This window comes from Schistocerca piceifrons, chromosome 8 (genome assembly GCF_021461385.2).
Source record: "Schistocerca piceifrons isolate TAMUIC-IGC-003096 chromosome 8, iqSchPice1.1, whole genome shotgun sequence".
NCBI lineage: Eukaryota > Metazoa > Arthropoda > Insecta > Orthoptera > Acrididae > Schistocerca > Schistocerca piceifrons.
Genome location: NC_060145.1, coordinates 456947799 through 456969435, shown reverse-complemented (window position 1 = coordinate 456969435; position 21637 = coordinate 456947799). Strand labels below are relative to the sequence as shown.

General features: G+C 39.2%; 1 protein-coding gene across 2 annotated transcripts in view; it reads left to right on the top strand.

Annotated features, from left to right (window-relative positions):
• Window positions 1-21637, top strand: part of LOC124711878 (transmembrane protein 145-like) — a 113358-nt gene that overhangs the window by 9034 nt on the left and 82687 nt on the right. For both annotated transcript variants that reach the window (XM_047242118.1, XM_047242117.1), the window contains exons 5-6: window positions 6814-6898; window positions 9757-9828. In XM_047242118.1, the coding sequence (XP_047098074.1) occupies window positions 6814-6898; window positions 9757-9828 (157 nt within the window). The remainder of the gene's footprint in view (window positions 1-6813; window positions 6899-9756; window positions 9829-21637) is intronic.

The following is a 21637-nucleotide window of genomic DNA, read 5'->3' as shown; positions in this document are numbered from 1 at the left end:
TGGAAGTTAAAAAGTTTAGTCAAGAAGAGAATAGAAGCTTTCAAAATGTGGTGCTACAGAAGAATGCTGAAGATTAGATGTGTAGATCACATAACTAATGAGGACGTACTGAATGGAACTGTGGAGAAGAGAATTTTGGGGCACAACTTGACTGGAAGAAGGTATCGGTTTGTAGGATATTTTCTGATGCATCAAGGGATCACCAGTTTAGTATTGGAGGGCAGCATGGAGGGTAAAAACTGCAGAGGGAGACCAAGAAATGACTACGCTAAGCAGATTCAGAAGGATGGAGGTTGCAGTTCGTACTGGGAAATGAAGAAGCTTGCACAGGATAGATTAGCATGGAGAGCTGCATCAAACCAGTCTCTGGACTGAAGAGCACAACAACTGCAACATCCTCCTCCCCATAACTCTTCCTTCCCCCTCTCTCTGTCCATCTTCTGCTGTTTCCTTTCTCCATCTGTCTCCTCCTCCTGCTCTCTCTGTCTGTCCCCACCTCTTCCCTTCTTTGTCCATTCCCCCTTCCCTTTGTCTGCCCATCAGCTCCTCCCTCACATTCCTTCCATCTCACACTTCCCCCCCCCCTCCCCCCCGCCCCCTCCCGCCCCTCTCCAGGATGCTGGTTCTTACCCAATAATAATAAGTAATATGTGTACCATGTATGACTGAAATCAATCCAGGGATATAGAAATAACTTTTTACCAATGGTGTGCTCACGTGTGCTCATATCACACATGTTTCACACCTATTTGTACACATATTTTACCTGCAACTCTAGCAAATTTTGCGTTGCCATTCTGTTCTCATGCAGATCAAAATTTATAACATCATATTACCTGAGCTGTGCATAAGAAAATGATATACTTTTGCATGTACTTCCAGTGGTATATGTGGACACTGTCTGCAAAATATGTTGTGAAATGAGTGAGAAGTAAAGAATTAATAAATTAAAATGTCATCCATGAAGCAGCAGTTTTCCTCGCTTTCAGTGTTTATGACATCATACCTCCTGAACTGTGTGTTATACAATAATTTGTTGTTGCATGTGCATTCAGTAGTATATGTGAATACTGTCTGCAAAATATGTTGCAAATAGGATGAATATTAAAGAATTAATAAACTTAAAGCTCATGGATCCTATATTTGAATGTTTATTAGAGCCTTTTGTATGATTTTGAAGTAAACTGGTCAAGAACTTTAATATTTTTGCTAACAAGTGTTACACACACACACACACACACACACACACACACACACACTGAAACACCAAAGAAACCGGTATAGGCATGTATATTCAAATACAGAAATATGTAAACAGGCAGAATACAGCACTGTGGTTGGCAGCGCCTGTATAAGACAACAAGGATGTGGTGCAGTTGTTAGATTGGTTACTGCACCTACAATGGGAGGTTATCAAGATTTAAGTGAGTGTGAATGTAGTTTTATTGTCAGCGCATGAGGGATGGAGCACAGCAACACCGAGCTAGTGATGAAGTGGGGATTTTCCTGTACGACCTTTCACAAATGTTCTGTATATATCAGAAATCTAGTAAAACATCAAATCTCTACCATTGCAGCACTCAGAAAAATATCCTGCAAGAATGGGACCAATGATGACTGAAGAGTGACAGAACTGCAACCTTTCTCCAAATTGCTGCAGATTTCAATGCTGGGCCATCAATAAGTATCAGCATGCGAACCATTCAATAGAACATCATTGATATGGACTTTCAGAGCAGAAAGTCCACTGGTGTACCCTTGATGACTTCATGACATAAATTTTTACACTGCACCTGGGCCTGTCAACGCTGTTTATGACTGTAAACATGTTGCTTGGTCAGACGAGTCTCGTTTCAAATTGTAATGAGTGGATGGAAGTGTACGGGTATGGAGACAACCTCATGAATCCATGGACCCTGCATGTAAGCAGGGGACTGTTCAAGCTAGTGGAGGCTCTGTAATGGTGTGGGGTGTATGCAGTCGGAGTGATATGGGACCCCTGATATGTCTAGATACAATTCTGACAGGTGACATGTCCATAAGCATACTGTCTGATCGCCTGCATCCATTAATGTCCATTTTGCATTCTGATGGACTTGGGAAATTGCAGCAGGACAATGTGACACCCCACACATCCAGAATTGCTACAGAGTGGCTCCAGGAACACTCTTCTGAGTTTAAACTCTTCCACTGGCCACCAGACTCCCCAGACATGAACATTATTAGGCATATCTGGAACACCTTGCAATGTGCTGTTCAGAAGAGATCTCCACCCCCTTGTACTGTTACAGATTTATAGACAGCCGTGCAAGATTCATGGTGTCAGTTCCCTCCAGCACTACTTCAGATATTAGTTGAGTCCATGCCACATTGTGTTGCAGAACTTATACGTGCCCATGTGGGCCCAACACAATATGAGGCAGGTGTGCCAATTTCTTTGGCTCTTCAGTGTGTGTCTGTATGTATATGTATATACACAATGGAGAATCCAGAATGGAGTGTAACAATATTATGGAAAGTATTGTTGCTACTCACCAGGTAGCGGAGATGCTGAGTCGCAGATAGGCACAAAAAGAAGAGACTATTGGAAAGTGAGCTTTCAGCCAATAAGGTCTTTGTTGAAAATAGACAACATACATACACACACTCATGAAAACACAACTCACACACAAATGACTACAGTCTCCAGCAGCTGAGGCCACACCATGAGCAGCAACACATGATGAGAGAGGCAACCAGGTAGGAAAATGGAGGAGGCTGGGGGGAGGAGGGGGAGGAATATTAGGGAAAGGGTGGGGGATGGTAAAGTTCTGCTAGTGGGAGCACACAGGGATAAGGTGGAGAGAGGGTAGGACATCTAGGTGCAGTCGGGATGTTAGATGGAAGGCGAGGGAGAGAGGGGGTAGTGGAATGGGAGAGAAGTAAAAAGACTGGGTGCATTGGTGGAATAGAGGGCTGTGTAGTGCTGAAATGGGAACAGGGAAGGGACTAGATGGGTGAGGACAATGGCTGACAAAGGTTGACACCAAAAGGGATACGGGAATGTACGGTATATTGCAGGGAGAGTTCTCACCTGTGCACTTCAGAAAAGCTAGTGTTGATGGAAAGGGAGGATCCATATGGCAGTGGCTGTGAAACTGACATTGAAATGAAGAACGTTGAGTAGAACAGCATGCTCAGCAACAGGGTGGTCCTGTTGTTCCTTGGCCACAATTTGTTGGTGACCATTCTTACGGACAGACAGCTTGTATTGGTTGTCAAGCCCACATAGAATGCAGCACAGTGGTTGCAGCTTAGCTTATAGATCACATGACTGCTTTCACAAGTAGCCCTGCCTTTGATGGGATAGGTGTCACTTGTGACCTGACTGGAGTAAGTCATGGAGGAGGATGTTTGAGACAGGTCTTGCATCTAGGTCTATTACGGGGGTATGAGCCATGAGGTAAGGGGTGTGTAAGGGGTGTGTAGGGATGGATAAGCAGACTGTGTAGGTTTGGTGGACAGTGGAATATCACTGTGGGATGGGTGGGAAGGATAGTGAGAAAGATAGTGGGCAGGACATTTCTCATTTCAGGGCACGATAAGAGATAGTCGAAACCCTGGTGGAGAATGTAATTCAGTTGCTCCAGTCCTGTGTGGTACTGATTCACAAGGGGAATGCTCCTCTGTGGCTGGACAGTGGAACTTTGGGAGGTGATGGGTGACTGTAGCAATAAGGCATGGGACATCTGTTTTTGTACATCTGTTTATGGTCTATAAAGGCCTCAATGAGATACTTGGTATATTTCAAGAGGGACTTCTCATCACTACAGATGCAGTGGCCATGGGTGACTAGGCTGTATGGATGGGACTTCATGGTGTGGAATGAATGGCAGCTGTCAAAGTGGAGGTATTTCTGGTGGATGGTAAGTATGATATGGACAGAGGTACTAACACAGCCAGCTTTGAGATGGAGATCAACATCAAGTAAGGTGCCTGTTGGATTGAGTAGAATCCGGTGAAATGTGTGGGGGAGAAGGTGTTGAGGTTCTGATGGAATGTGGCTGTGGTGTCCTCACCATTGATCCAGATCACAGAGATGTCATCGATGAATCTGAACCAGGTGAGGGGTTTGGGATTCTGGTTGTTTAGGAAGGATTCCTCTAGATGGTCCATGAGTAGGTTGCATAGCATGGTGCCATGTGGATGCTCATAGCTGCGCCACAGATTTGTTTGTAGGTAATGCCTTCAAAGGAGAAGTAATTGTGGGCAAGGATATGATTGGTCATGGCAACTAGGAAGGAAGTTGTGGGTTTGGAATCCATTGGGCATTGGGAAAGGTAGTGTTAAATAGCTGTAAGGCCTTCGACATTAGGGATGTTAGTGTAAAAGGAGGTGGCCTCAATAGTGACAAGCAGGGCACCACATGGTAGAGGAACAATGTGTAGCCTATGTTTGTCCAAAAATTTATTAGAGTGTTTTTAACAAATTGAAGTAATTTGGTCAAGAATGTTTTGAGATATTTGGTAACAACAATAAACAACATCTTGTCCTTCTACAGTAGTATAGAATATGTATGTTCCAATTCAGCAAAGCAGCTCAGTTTATTTTTACATGCATGATTGTTTCAAATTTATATAGTACAGAAACAGTACAAATATTTTTAGTTCTTCAAATGATATTTTTTCCCAGGGTTATCTGGTAGGCAAATTAGCTATGCTTCTAATTTATTTCTTCCATAGTTTCTACCAAATCCTCATATTAGGATACAATACGATAAGTGTTGGTTGATTAGTCTGCAGATGAGTACCTTGTCTGTGGTGTATCTACATTGACATGATGCTATTTGTGTGACCTGAAATATATAATCAAAGAAGTGTGGTGTACGTACAGTATGAACAGGAATGGCCCCATGACTGATCCCTGTGGTAGAACGCACTTTACTAGTTTAAAAACTGAGTACACACTTTTAGCAGTATTGTCAGAATACTGTATCTTCACATACCCTTTCTCTATTTTTCAAGTATGATTTTATAATGTTGCACATTTATCCCTTATGCCATAACTCCTATGGAACAATGAACTGGTTAATACCCTGATCAGCTAGTACATTATGACCATCTACACAGAAACCAGTGTGTCCACCTTTGGCACGGATAACAGCAGTGACATGTCATGGCATGGGAGCAGTGAGGCCTTAGTAGGTCACTGGAGGCAGTTGGCACCACATCTGTACACACATCTCACCTAATTCCTATAAATTCTGGGAGAGGGTGAAGAGCTCTGGTGCAATGTTCAATCACATCCCAGATCTAGTGAGTTGGGGGATGCCAGGTTAGCCGAGAGCGCTACTGCGCTGCTTCCTGGACTCGGGTAGGTGCGCCAGCCCCGGATCGAATCCGCCCACCAGATTAACTACAAGGGCCAGTGTGCCAGCCAGCTGGGATGTGATTTTTAGGCGGTTTTCCACATCCCTCTATGTGAATAACAGGCTGGTCCCCACATCCCACCTCAGTTACACGACTCACAGATATTTGAACCACATCTGCACTTTTCCACAATTTACACTGGGCGCAGATGGATGGGGTACTCTGATTCTGTCCCAGGGGGTACGAAGTGGCGGTAGGAATGGCATCTGGCCACACCTTCACATTAACCTGCCATATCCGATTTAACCACGCCAACCCCGCGCACAATGCGGGACAAAGACGCAAGTGATAGGATCTAGTGAGATGGGGACCAGCACATCAATTGGAACCCATCACTGTGTTCCTCAAACCACTCCATCACAGTCCTGGCCTCGTGACATGAGCATTGTCTTGTTGAAAAATGCCAATGCCATTGGGAAATGTGATCATCATGAAGGGGTGTATGTGGTCTGCAACCAGTGCATGATAGTCCTCGGCTGCCAAGGTGCCTTGCACAAGTTCCACTGTATCCATGGATGCCCACGTCATTGTCCCCCAGAGCATAATGGAGCCACCACCAGCTTCTCTCCATCCCACAGTACAGGTGTCAAGAAGCTGTTCCCCTGGAAGGTGTCTGATTCACTCTCGCTTTGGCATGATGAAGAAGGTATTTGGATTTGTCAGACCTTGCAATGCTCTGCCACTGTGCCTACATCCAGTGCTGATCAGGACCTGCCCATTTCAGTCACAGTTGCCAAAGTCATTGTGTTAACATTTGCACACGTACGGGTCAGTGGTTGCCGCGGCCCATCTTTAGGAGTGTTCAGTGCACTCTGCATTCAGACACATGTACTCTGCCCAGCATTAAAGTCTGATGTTAATTCTTCCACAGTTTTCCACCTGTCCTGTTTTACTAATCTGCCCAACTCCACAATGTCTGTACATGATTTCACCTTTATTTCACCACATGTTGAAGACACTCACCACGTGTTGAAGACACTCACCACAATACACGCTGAACACCTGAAAGGCGTGCAGTTTCTGAAATACTCTTGCCGAGCCTCCGAGTCATCACAATCTGCCCTCTGTCAAATTCAGATAGACTGCGCACCTTCCCCATTCTACACACAGGCAGCATGCTCACTGATACTACATGCACTGTGTGTTATCTGACACGCAGTCATTCCTCATTAGGTGACACTGCTATCATCTGGATGGGTTTGCATTGATAGTAGGTTGGTAGTCATAATGTTCTGGCTGATTTGTGTATGTATGTTATACACTGCTTAATTTAAAAGGATGGAGTTCTACACATTATCAAACAAAAGTCAGTTACTAAATTGGTAAAATTTAATAAAATATTTTTGCTCTAACACTTTACTTCTGTCAGTCCAGCAACAACTTAGTTAACATTATTTAATTCTAGGGCCTAAACCTGAAGTACAAATTTTTGATGACAAATGGGCCTGATGGAGATTTCTGGCATATGCATTTTTCCGCAGATGAATTTTGTAAGTACTACATCAACTTGCAGAAATGACAATGACTGGAAATATAAATAAAACAGTAATATTTAACTAACTTTTATAATCTGAAAAACATAGTTTGTAGTTCTTTTAACTGGTGTGATACAGCTTGCCACAAACACCTCTTTTTTGTCGACCTCTTCATCTCAGAGTAGAACCTACAGCCAACTTAAGTTATATTCCAATATCTGTCTTCCGTTGCAGTTTTTGCCCTCTGTGGCTTCTCCAACTACCACAAAGTTATTATCTGATGTGTTAATTCATATCCACTCATCCTGTCCCTACTTGTATTCAGAGTAATCAACATATTCCTCTCCTTGACAATCTCCTCATTTTCTATCTTATCAGATCACTTAATTCTCAGTATCCTTTTGTAACACATCTCAGTTCTATTATTTTCCAGATTTCTCACCATCTGTGATTCACCCCCATACAATGCTTTCTCAGAAATTTCTTCCCCAAGTTAATTTCTAGTTTTGATACTAGTGGTCTTCTTTTAGCAATAAGTACCATTTCTTCCTGTGCTAGTTTGCTTCTCATAGGCTCTTTCCTTTTTCCATCGTGCATTACTTTGCTTCTGAAGTAGCAGGATTCCTTCACTTCATCTACTACGTGTCCCCAACTTTGATGTTAAGTTGATCACTAATGTCATTTTGGCTTTTCTTATTACTTTCATTTGTTCTCAGTCCGTATTCCATGCTCATTAGACTGTTCATTCCATTCAACAGGTCCTGCAATTCTTCCTCACTTACACAGAATGTAATCAGTGAATCTTATCACTAATATCCTTACAACCTGAATTTTAATCACACTCCTGAAACTTTCTTTCATTTTCAGTTTTCATCATTGCTTCTTTTATGGGTCAAACTATCCTAAAAAGATGTCGATTTTTCTTATGTGTTGCTTCCATTATTAAACCCATTATAACTACCTTTAAGGTACCTTTACCTCCTCTAATGCCAGACTGGCTGTCATCTAACATATCTTCAATTTTTTGCCCCAGTCTTCTGTGTATTATTCATGTCAGTGACTTTGAACCATGAGCTATGAAGACGAAGGTGGTTCTATGGTCCTCCGCCAAACACTAAGGTGTGAATTGCAGAGTTATCAAGTAGATACGTGTGCAGACTGGGAAATAGTTCACACATTTATCTGACTTTGTGATCTTCAGGATTGTGGGAATGATTTTCTTCCTGAAGTCTTACGGTATGTCTCCAGTCTCATATTTACTACACATTAACTAGAATAATCATATAGTTGCTACTTCCTCCATTGATTTTAGAAGTCCTAAGCAATGTAATCTTTCTCTTCTGCCTGGTTTGTTCACAAGTCTTCCAAAGCTTTGTCTGAATATATTACTGAATTCCGTGTCTTGCAAAGTGACATCAATTTCTTCTTCTGTCATATCAGTGGACAATTCGCCCTCCTAGTAGGGGCTCTTAATGTAGTACTCTTTCCACCTATACCACTCTCTCCTCTGTAATTGACAGTGGAATTCCTTTTGTGCTGTTAATGTTGATACCCTTACTTGTAATTCCACCCAAAGTTATTTCGGATTTTTTATATGCTGCATGTCCTTCAAATGACTATTTCCTGTTTGGCAACTTCATATTTTCCTTGAGACATTTCCCTCTAGATTCCCTGTTTTTCCTATTGATTTCATTCCTTTAATTCTTTTAATTTCATTCACATTTTGTTCTTTCATTCTTTCATCAATAAATTGAAGTCCTGATATTTCCACTGTAACCTGAGGTTTCTGTGCAGTTAGCATTTTTTGGTTATATTTATCGATTCAGTTCCATGACTGTTTTTTTAGGGATGTGAATTTCACCTTAGAAAACTTCTAATGCACATAATTATTTCTTAGCACTTTAGTATTACACTTCCTTACACACTGATTGTTCTTGACAACTTCCTTAAAATACAGTCTCCTCTTCATTCTTACTAAATTGTGATCCGAGTATATATCTAGAGCTGCATACAACTTATACTGCAATATCAGATTTCAAAATCTTTGTCTTACTGTGATGTAATCGAACTGTTTTCTTCCCATATTTCCAGGGTTTTCCAAAGTATATTTCCTTCTTTTGTAATTCTTGAAAGTGTATTTGCCATTACTAACTGAAATTTGTTGCAGAACTCTGGAATTATTTTGTTTTACTAAGTTTGTGTACTCTTGTAACGCTGTTGTCTATAACTTCCAGTTCCATGGCATTTCAAACCCCCATAACTGTTAAATTTTCATATCTCCTCACATACAGAATTACCCATTCAGTGCCCTCATGCACTCACTCTGTTCATCTTCTGCTGGTGATGTCAGCATCTATCTATATATGAACTATTACTGTTGTCACTGAGTTGCTGTTGATTTTCATGAGAATAATCTTATAATTGAACTGTCCATAATAATTAACTCTGTTCTCTACCTTCCATTTCATCCAACTTCCTTTATATTGTTTTATGGTGTTGTTGATACTACCCTGTATTCAGTGGGCCAGAAATCCTTATCTTGTTTCCGTTTCACTTCTGTGAAAGAAATTATGCTGATGCAGGAATCAGTACAAAAGATGGGTACTTTCTTTCAGATTTCATTAGTTGTATTCATCCTGCACTTCGGATGTATATCTACACCAAAACACAGTGTTCCATGATTTTTCTTTATTGTCACCTAGGTGTGTATCTCTAGTCACATTTTGGCTTCCATAGTGTATTATGTCTTTATTCTTGCACATTTTACATCTTTCATGACAAGATCTACAAATTGAAATTCAATAATTTTAAAGCAGTATGTTAAATGTTGTTATTGGACCTTTCAATACTTAAAGAGATAAGTTCTATTTCAGATGTAATGCCCCAGCTCATTGGATACTTCTGCATCTATATCATGCTTGTGGTTGCCGTAACTGTATGTTCAGGTGGGTATTACTTTTACATAAACAATTCATTATTTTGGTAATTTAAATTCCAGGATGGATACAATAAACAGAAATGAGGAGCAGCATCCATTCACCTTCTGATAACTGCAGGATGGCCAATAGAAACATACAACCACAATAGCTTTACAGTTATGACCCTCTTCATGTGTTAAGTACACCATTACCCCCTGTCCCTTTCTCACCCACCCATCCACCCAGCCACCCTCCCACTCTCTCACCACCCACCCTGTTAGTCCTATTTAATATGGTTCCTAAATACTTCAGCGACATCCCACAGTCTTTTTGTATGTGGTCTTCTTTGTAAATTGATTGCATTACCCTAGCATTCTACTAAAGAACCACATTTGCCACCAGTTTTATCTATGACTGAGACTAAACAAGCATTCCATTTCATTTCCTTACAAACAAATTGTTACTCCCAAATGCTTATATGTGCTGACTGATCCCAACTGTGACTCAGTGATATTATAATTATAGGATACTATGTTTTTTCATTTTTTTTAAAGTGCACAGTTTTACACTTCTGAACATTTAAAGCAAGTTGCTAAACTTTTTCACCACTTTCAAATCTTATCAGGATTGGCCTGAATATTTGTGCAGCTTCTTTCAGGCAGCATTTCATAACAGATAACTGCATCATCTTCAAAAAGTCTGAGGTTACTATTAATATTGTCTGCCAGGTCATGAATATACAACATGAACAGCAAGTGTCACAACACATCGCCCTGGGGCACACTCAAAATCGGTTCTACATCTGACAAGGATTCTCTATGCATGATAACTTGCTACAGCCTCCCTACCAAAAAATCCTGAGTCCAGTCACAAGTTTTGCTCAATATACTATTTGATCATACTTTTGATAGAAAGTAAGTGGGCCAGAGTCAAGTGCTTCATGGTAATCGAAAAATATTGTCTGACTTCCTTGATCCATGGCTTTAAGGATGTCATGTGAGAAATGTGCAAGTCAGGTTTCACACGAGTCATGTTTTTGAAATTCATACTGGCTGACATCAAGGAGGTCATTCTTTTGAAATACCACATTATGTTTGAGCTCAGAATATGTTGTAAGATTCTACAACAAACTGATCTCAAGATATTACATGGTATTTGTGCGGATCACTTTTGCTATCCTTCTTGTAGACGGGTGTGGCCTGTGCTTTCTTCCAGCTACTGGGCAGTCTTTTGTAAGAGGGATCTGCAGTAGATTATAGTTAAAAGAAGGGCTAACTCCACTGCAAGTTCAGTAAAGTATCTGTCAGGGATTCCATCAGGCAATGGAGTTGTATTCTGTTTTATTAATTTTAGCTGTTTCTCAATGCTACTGACAATAATATCTATTTCACTCATCTTTTGAGTCATACAAGAATTAAATTTGCTCAATTCTCCCATGTTTTCATTTGTAATGGTACATTTGAAAATGGAGCTACACATTTCTATTTTTTCTTTGCTACCCACAATTTTAGTTCCTGTTTCATCTGTGAGTGAGTGGATACTAACTTGGAATGCCACTAACAGCCTTTACACATGACCACATTGTTTTTGGGTTTTGTCAAAGATCTATCAACAATATTCTGCTGTAGTAGTCACTGTAGGTTTCACTCATTGCTCTCTCAACAATCAAACATGTTTCCTTCAACATCCCTCTGTCTATAACCCTATGCTTTGTTTTACACCTATTATGCAGTAGTCCCTCTTTCTTTAAAAGTTTATTTACAATGAATAACAACATGGACTATTTTACTGTTCAGTGCATGGTCAACTATTCTTTTAAACAAAAGCCATAGTTCCTCTAAATGCTCCTCTCCTGAGCTGAAAGTTTCAGGTTGTTCCTTGAGATATAGTACTACTCCTTCTCTATCTAGTTTACAAAACACATAAATCTTTCTGCTTGTTTTAGTTGTTTGGTAATCATTATTGTAGCAACTGGCTCATAGTCACTGATACCAATTTCAATATGGACTTCCTCAAAAAGGTGAAGTCTGTTTATTGAATATTTTTCCATCATGAATGGGATTCTGAACACTCCGTTCTGGATAATTTTCAAAGAAGGCATTTAGTAATGTTTCACTGGATGTCTTTTTACACCCATCACAAACAAAACTGTAATTATCCTGATTGACAGTTGCGTGCTTAAAATCTCCTTTAGTGGTTACAGTATGATTGGGGAACTTATGTACAAGCAGAGGCTTTCTCTGGAGGTGATTCAGTTAAATTCAATTCAATGTCTTTATTCATTTGTTAACAATAAAATTTCTTATATTTTAGTTCTCTCCCCCCCCCCCCCCCTCCCATGAACCATGGACCTTGCTGTTGGTGGGGAGGCTTGCGTCCTTCGGCAATACAGATAGCCGTACGGTAGGTGCAACTGCAATGGAGGGTTATCTGTTGAGAGGCCAGGCAAATGTGTGGTTCCTGAAGAGAGGCAGCAGCTTTTTCAGTAGTTGCAGGGGAAACAGTATGGATGATTGACTGATCTGGCCTTGTAACACTAACCAAAATGGCCTTGCTGTGCTGGTACTGTGAACAGCTGAAAGCAAGGGGAAACTTCAGCCGTAATTTTTCCCAATGGCATGCAGCTTTATTGCGTTGAGAGCTGCGTCAGACCAGCCTCTGAACTGAAGACCACAACAACAACAATATTTAAGTTTTTTACATTCTTACATAGAAATTAAATCATGTTACATCAGTATATGTAAATAATTTTACCTATTTGTATTCAGATATTCTTCAATGTTATAAAAACTATCCATATATAAAGATTGTTTTTGCTCTACTTTGAATTTACAAAATTCTTCAATTTTCTTCATTGTAGCAGGCAATGTACTGAAAGGTATTTTTGGTCGATAATGTACAGTTTTTTGGCAAAGGACTTTTTTGTCAGTGTCTCTGTGAATGTCATCTCTGTTTTCTGTTTTGTAGCCATGAACCTGATTGTTCAGTGTTAAAATTCATGGTGAATTTTCAGAAAGCACATGGACACATACACTCATAAATGTCATAAATGTATAAGCTAGGAAGTGACAGTATTTTAAGTTCCTTAGATATTTCCCTGCATTGCTCTCTGTAATGAACTACTTTAATTATTCTGACAACCTTTTTCCACAGTTTGAAAGTTTGTTTTGCCATACCTGTATTTCCCCATGAGATCATGCCATATCTAAGCAAGTTGTGTAAATAAACATAATAGGCACACAACAGTGATTCAGTGCTGCAGTATTTACAAAGCATGCTTAGCGTATAACAGCATTTACTAAGTTTTTTATTAAAAAATTCTAGATGCTTCTCCCATCTCAAGTGGCCATCCACCCATATGCCTAGAAATTCAGTGGATAGAGCTTGTGCAATAACTTTGTTACCTAACTCAGGTTTTATGCTGCTTCTAGCATTACTTCCAATATTACTGAAATCCATCTGTACCATTTTTTCCTTATTTATGACCAACACAATATCCTTAAATCATTTTCCTGCCTCATTTATTGTCTTAAGAGACATACTGCTGTAGGTCGTCATCTGTGAATCCTTTTATAAAAATGCTCATGTTGTTGGCAAATATCACCATATTTGCAGGACATAGAAAAATCTGTCAGTAATGAGAATAGTCTATAATTATTTATATCAGCTATACTGTACTTTTTGTAGAGTGTTGTTATTATGGATAACTGTAGTTTTAATGGAAATAACCCTGTCCCGAAAGAAGTGTCAACATCAGCTAACTGAGAATCTATACTGGTTGACCTGTGTTTGATTATCTTGTCCCAAATTCTATCAACACCAATAGACATTTTATTTTTTAATTTATTAATACCATTTCTAACCTCAGATTCTATTACTGGGTACAGAAACATTCTTTCCACAAGTAGGTACTTTCATATTCTTAGCATTTGAACTGCATGTACTTTTAATTAGATGTAGTGCTATCTTTACAAAATGTTTATTGAATATATTGGCAATTTGTTCAGCATCTTCTATCACTTTACCCTCACTTTTGATTTTGAAGTAATTGGTTTTAGTTTTGCATTTTTATGTTATTGTTTATAACCTTCCAAATCAATTTTGGTTTATTGCTTCCTCTTTTGATATATGAATCATTGCTTAGCCTTTTTACTGCTTGTAAAATTTTTCTACAGACCCATTGGTATTTTCTGTAGTATGGTTTTGCTGTTGTGTTCATTTTGGCATGTTTCTAACAATGATCACTGACACAAGGGATTAAAATCCTTGTGTTACCCACGTGTTTGACTTCTATTTGACTTGAATTAATTTGAATGAGAATGCCATATCATAGCAATAATTATAATCAGTGAAAAATGTTTCATACTTCTTGTCTGCATCATCAGTTTGTTCTCTGTCCCAGTGCACCCTTTTTAGCACACTATTAAAAGCTCTTATGTTGTTATCATTAGTAAGTATTGTCTGTAGATATTTTTCAGTGACTGTATAGTCCTTATTGTTCCCACTCTGTATCATCATTTTTAAAGCCATGTTGTCAGAAAAGTGAATATCTGTTACATCATTATTATACTCACAGTCTTGTTGTTGGTAAATATTTGTTCAAATGTTGTTTCAGACTCATCTCCATATCTGGCAATTTCCTGCACCATTGGCTACATGCCATATGAGCTAAACAGATTTAATAATTTCAGCTTTTCCCCCCATTACTTTTATTAAAATTAATGGTAAAGTCACCAAGCACTATTATGCATTCTGATCTACTTGTCAATTCATTTGAAAGATAATGATATCAATATAATAGAAGGAAACATTCCACGTGGGAAAAATTATATATAAAAACAAAGATGAGGTGACTTACCGAACGAAAGCGCTGGCAGGTCGATAGACACACAAACAAACACAAACATACACACAAAATTCAAGCTTTTGCAACAAACTGTTGCCTCATCAGGAAAGAGGGAAGGAGAGGGGAAGACGAAAGGAAGTGGGTTTTAAGGGAGAGGGTAAGGAGTCATTCCAATCCCGGGAGCGGAAAGACTTACCTTAGGGGGAAAAAAGGACAGGTATACATATTTGTGTCTGTATGTGTGGATGGATATGTGCGTGTGTGCGAGTGTATACCTGTCCTTTTTTCCCCCTAAGGTAAGTCTTTCCGCTCCCGGGATTGGAATGACTCCTTACCCTCTCCCTTAAAACCCACTTCCTTTCGTCTTCCCCTCTCCTTCCCTCTTTCCTGATGAGGCAACAGTTTGTTGCGAAAGCTTGAATTTTGTGTGTATGTTTGTGTTTGTTTGTGTGTCTATCGACCTGCCAGCGCTTTCGTTCGGTAAGTCACCTCATCTTTGTTTTTATATATCATTTGAAAGATAATCTATACGATCTAAGAATAAGGTAAAGTCGCCTGATGGGGACCTGCAGATGCAAGCAATAATAGTTTGACAGTTTGTCAATTCACATATGCAATATTCATTTTTTAATGCACACTGCACCTTGTTAAGTTTTACTTCTTTAGATTTAACATGTAGGTGCATACACCTCCACATTTATAAGTTTCTCTGCAAAAGCTGCTTATCAGGTCAAAGTAGAGTATTTTTTCTGCACAAATCTGTGTGTCTCGTATCGAGTTCTCATTAACGCCCAACACAGAAATCTCCTCAACATTACAGTTTCACATTTGGTTGCCTAATCCTTGCACATTTTGGTACAGCAAAGTTAAGGGATTGACATCTAGATTTGGTGAGTTGCTCACTTTGGTGACTCCTTCAGACTGCTTGGCAGAAAAAAATCCTTCAAGTGTGATGGTCATGTCACTCTTCTTCTGGTTGAGACTCGTCTAATTACTTCTCCTGGACTAGATGCTGTTGCTGCAGCTGATGACAGATCTACTGATGGTGGTGATTCTGGTGCTGCTGCTTGTTATTGTTGTTGTTTTGCTGCTGTTTCTGGTAATGACAGCCACTGATAATGGTGATTCTACTGTTGCAGATGACTCTTGTTTTGGTAGAACTGGGATTGGAATCCCCTTGCCCTACAAATGACTTGTTAAAGAATTTAAATATTTTGGCAGTCATAATTTTTTTCTTGTGTTTATGTGGAGACAGCATTCTGTGAAGTATAGTTTCTAAGACTTTCATGGTGATTTGTTGTCATCTCATTGAATCGGGTGTACTGCCGGTGGTCTGCGTCTTCCCAACACGATATTTCAACGTCGTAACTCGGAGTCTTCATCACGTGTTCCCTGAAACTGCCCTCTGAACCCATTATGCGCCTGTGAGGTGCGCTTCCTGTGGCATCCGGCTGCATATTATGATGGCTATCCTCCAAGGAGCTTGCTGCCGCCTGGTATCGTGTATGCCATTCTGTTCTGTTATTTATGCACTTGGACGTCTGTAGTTCATTCCGGGAGGAGATGGACTCAATAGGGAATGCCTTGGGATGTCCGCTACCTCAGAAGAGACCCGCAACAGGCACAAACTGAAGATGGAGCATCTAGAGACTGATACCACCACCAGAAATGGCCACAGTGGGTGCGGACGGCATAGGGAGCGCCACACACCGCCCAGGCATAAATATGGGACTAGGTCAGCTCGTCAACCAGTCTCAGGGAACACCTGATAAAGACACCAAGTTATGATGTCAAAATATCATGTTGGAAGACATGGACCACCAGCAGCACACCTGATTCTCTGAGATGACATCCTGTAAAGTGCTCCTGGTTCTCAATGTTTATCTCTATAAATGTCACATTCAGGTAACCTCAACAGATTTTCTTAAGTATCCTGTTTGCCATCACTATTCCAATGTTTACCATGAGTTTTGTATCAGGTAATGCCTCCATGGAATACTGACAATGTAGAAATGCATTTGAGGCATTCTTTTGATTATTTCCTTCAGGAGTCTCATTGCATATGAAATTTTGCTGCAATAAACATCGTTTGTGCCTCCAATTGCAATGCAACTGTTATCATTTGTCAGTAAGTTATTGAAGCTTTTCAAAACTTTGTGTAGTGGCATGCCTGGCTTGATAATGCCTGTTACATTAAGGTCTGGGTGATTATTTTTCATAATTTCTGTAACTCCTCTTCCATGCCTGTCAGTAGAGATATATGTCTGTTGCTTGTACCCTTGTTTGAAGATCTCATGGCTATTTTGCTTTCTTTGTCTGAAAATATTCACTTTGTCTTTTTCTGCATTTAATTCACTTGTATCTTTTTGTGTGACTAGATATGAATTATGGATATCAGCAGTTCACCACCATGACACTCAATCTCTGATGATTGATAAAAGGATACAGTTATAATTTTATGCCTATCCCTGATACTGAGTCTTGCCCAAACACTCGCACATGCAGCTTCAATTTCTATCTCTGTGGACTTGAGTATCTTCTCTACTGCAACAAATATACCACCTCTATTTCTCATTAGCCTGTCCTTTCAATAATGCTTAAATTTTCCCAAAAGATCTCACTGCTGATGACTTTGGGGTTAAACCAGCTTGCTGTACACAGTATTAGGTGAGCTTCACAGCTTTCTAGGAACTCTTCAAACTCTGGCACTTTGTTGTGAATGCTTCTATAGTTGACTACTAGAATTTTAATACTCTCACCTGCGGTGGTATTTCTTTGGATCTTGCACTGATACTTCTGGGTCTCCTACAGTTCTTGTTATGTGTACTTGATGGAGAGTCACATAGTCTACCTGGGTAGCTGACTGTACATCTGACCTTATAGTTCTCAACTCCACTTAAACTGCTGATGATTAGTAGGTGCTCACTCTTTTGTGTTCATCTCCCCTTTATACAGGACACAGCATGTTTGCAAGAGGTGAAGTGAGTCTCAGAAGACAGCATGTCAAATGTGTTGGTTGAAATATGATGAGTTCTCTGTGGTCTCTGACTCCCCTGTACATGTCAACTAGACCTGCCATTAATACGACAATCACTGTCACTTCCTACAGATAATCCATTGAAAGCAGTCAATGTGACTTCAAGCTGATTATGGACAGCAGCTAGCTTGTCCTACTCCTAAGAACAGCATGCCCATTGGAGCTGGATGGTGTTTTGTGCATTAATTTGGAGAACAGAAAATAAATAAATTTAGACCAAGCATGCTTATTCTCTTTTAATTTGTGGGTCTGGTGCACTTCAAATATTTCCAGTAGCCATTTCGAACTGAAGTGATTTGCAGTCAAAATGGCACATCTGTAATGACAACAGAGAAACTTGGAACAAGTCATACTGTTTCTGTGAAACATGTTTCAGGCTATGGTCATTAACAAATTTGATAAAAGATGTAATAAATACTGACAATACAGTCTATACTCCTGTTAAAATAGAAAACTAATGTGACACATTATGTTATTTACTTATAGTAACAGTATATCAAAAACACTAATTTTCTATTAAATAGATTTTTGCATAACACTCATAACTTATGAAAGTTCTCACAATTATATGCATGCGAGCATCCATAAATTCTCAGAAACATACATCTTTTCCTGTAAATATATAATTAAATTAGAGAACAACTGGTTTTGAATGAGTATACCACGGTCAAAAATTTCTAAATAGTGCAAGTTTACAATTGACAGTATAGCGACACATTATCATGGCACTCACAAATCTTGAGAAACATGCAATATATGATGATACTCATGAGTACTGAAATAAGCAATTAAAATAATGTGCAAATGATGTGAATTGTAGAATGGTGGACTCTAACATTTTGAATCAGATATATCTTGCACACACAAACTCACACAAAGAGAAATTTGAAAGTCAGCTTATACAGGGTGAACATTAATAAAACTGATAAATTGCAGGAACATATTCGTGACTGGAAATGGAGTGAAAAGGTCCTGTGAACATGTGTCTGGAACTGCATCGTTGCCATGGTAGATGGCGCTGACAAATGAAGGTTCCTCTGACCGTGTGCTTGTGTTCCTTGTGTGTTGTAGGCTGTGTGATTGTGCAGCATACTGTAAGTAGCAGAATGGTTCAGTTTTCACACTGGGAAAAGTGCTGAGATGGTGTTTGTGTATGGCCAAGTAGGTGGGAAATGGTTGAGAGGCAGAACCTGATCCTCCAGATCAGGTGTGCACATAGGCTGCCACCTCCCTGCAAACGTGTCTGTCTGAAAGCACCCATGACCATGCAAACACCAAAAAAGTGCTTGAAATGTTGTGTGATGTAATTGGTGTCTGTGAGCATACTTTTTTTAGTATAGCTGTGCTTTCCCTCAACCATTTCCATCTGTTTGGCTGAACACTGTGTCAGTCACACGAAGAACACATGGCATGTGGTTAGAGGAACTTTCAATCATCAGCACCACCTACTGTGGCAATGATGAATTTCTGGACACATATTCATAAGACCTTTCGTCTTCCATTTCCAGTCAGGAATCCGTTCTTGCAGATTGTTCATTTTATTAATGTTCACTCTTTATATGTAAATGAACATATAAATTGCAATGATTTTTTACTTAGATGACATCTTCTACACTAGCATGTCGAAGATGAAGATTAGATTAGATTAGTACTTGTTCCATCTTGTTCCATAGATCATGAATACAACACTTCGTAATGATGTAGAACGTGTCAGGTTAATAAAAGGTGTCTATACAAGATATTACATTAGACAAAATATTACATGACACTCAATTTTTTTTTTTTTAGTTTGGGAAATTACCCACTTACTATATCCAAAAATTCATCTAATGAGTAGAAGGAGTTGCCATTAAGAAATTCCTTTAATTTCCTTTTAAATGCTATATGGCTATCTGTCAGACTTCTGATGCTATTAGGTAAGTGACCAAAGACTTTTGTGGCAGCATAATTTACCCCCTTCTGAGCCAAAGTTAGATTTAACATTGAGTAGTGAAGATCATCCTTTCTCCTAGTGTTGTAGCCATGTACACTGCTATTACTTTTGAATTCGTTCGGTTTGTTAATAACAAATTTCATAAGAGAATATATATATTGTGAGGCTACAGTGAAGATTTCTAGCTCTTTGAATAAGTGTCTGCAGGATGATCTTGAATGAGCTCCAGCAATTATTCTGATTACACACTTTTTTGCAATGAACACTCTTTTACTCAATGATGAGTTACCCCAGAATATGATCCCATACGAAAGCAGAGAATGAAAATAGCTGTGGTAAGCTAATTTATTCAGATGTATACTGCCAAAATTTGCAATGACCCTAATAGCATAAGTAGCTGAACTCAAACTTTTCAGCAGATCCTCAGTGTGCTTTTTTCCAGTTCAACCCTTCATCAATGCATACACCTAGAAATTTTGAATATTCTACCTTAGCTACCGATTTCTGATTGAAGTCTACATTTATTAATGGGGTCATTCCATTTACTGTGTGGAACTGTATATACTGTGTTTTGTCAAAGTTTAATGAGAGCCCATTTGCCGAGAACCACTTAATGATTTTCTGAAAAACATCGTTTACAATTTCACCAGTTAATTCTTGTCTGTCGGGTGTGATAGCTATACTTGTATCATCAGCAAAAAGTACCAGCTTTGCATCTTCATGAATATAGAATGGCAAGACATTAATATATATTAAGAACAGCAAAGGACCCAAGACCGAACCTTGCAGCACCCCATTCTTGATTGTTCCCCAGTTGTTGAACTCTGCAGAATCAATTTATCACAGTTAAAATTGCAAAAAAATTGCATTTGTTTCTTAGAAATGGTGTGGGAAATAGTTTCTTGAAAACTACTGGGTCAATATATTGTCTATCTGCAGATTGTCTAACAAAGTTACCAGCATATTTGCCAAATTCCAGTTTCTCACAGCAGACATGGTGCTCACAAGTGCCAAGGAGGGGGAGCTTTTCATATAAAATAAGTGATTATCAAAATGGAAGTGTTATTGATAACTGGTATGTTTTATGTGGATGGAAGTTCTTATGCAGTCATCAGAGAGAAAGTTAGCTTGTTTTATTGAGAAGGAGCAACTAATGTAAAGTAGGTGTTGAGGTTCTGGAGGAGAGAGGGTAAAGGCTATCCTTGCCATTGATCCAGGTCATGAGGATGCCATCAATTAATCTGATCCATTGATTCCTCTGTGGGCCCCACTAAGTCACTGTCATAGGTCAATACCATTTTCTTCTTCTTCTTCTTCTTCTGTTACACCCTCTGTATGACCATGTAATCTTACAACAACATTGCAACACTAAACTGTAGAAATAAATACAGAGACAAGGTATATTACTAGAATTACAAATTGCAAGTTTACATCTATAGAATCACACCTTCAAAATCTTCAATAGCGAAGAGAAAAAAATTCAGAGCCTAAGTGTACAACAAGTGAGGCAGCTCGAAAAACTCACAACGATGGGTACAGACCAGAAGAATATACTCAATTATGAGTAGGAATATAGCACAAAGTCAGTTAGCCACATAAACCAGAATATTTAAGGAGATGTTGACTCAGGAAAGGACAAAACAATGAAAAAATATTAGGGTCTAAGCTTACAATGTGCGGACCAGCCCCTTGATCCAAATGACACCTGGTGCAAACCAGCAAAAAATGTTTGGACACAACAAAATGAATAAAGTTCATAATCATATCAATAAGTTCAATCATATGTAAAGAGTAATTATAAGAAGCATATAGCCTCAATCAATAGTTGTACACTCTCCTTGAACACACACACACACACACACACACACACACACACACACACACACACACACAGAGTCATAATGACCAAGGGTACCCAAAACAGAGTTAAGCATGAGTTCGCCCACAACCCAAGTTCTAATCAGATACAATATTGCAGTTCTCAGGAGAAATACAAGTAAACAGAGTCATAATTACCTTT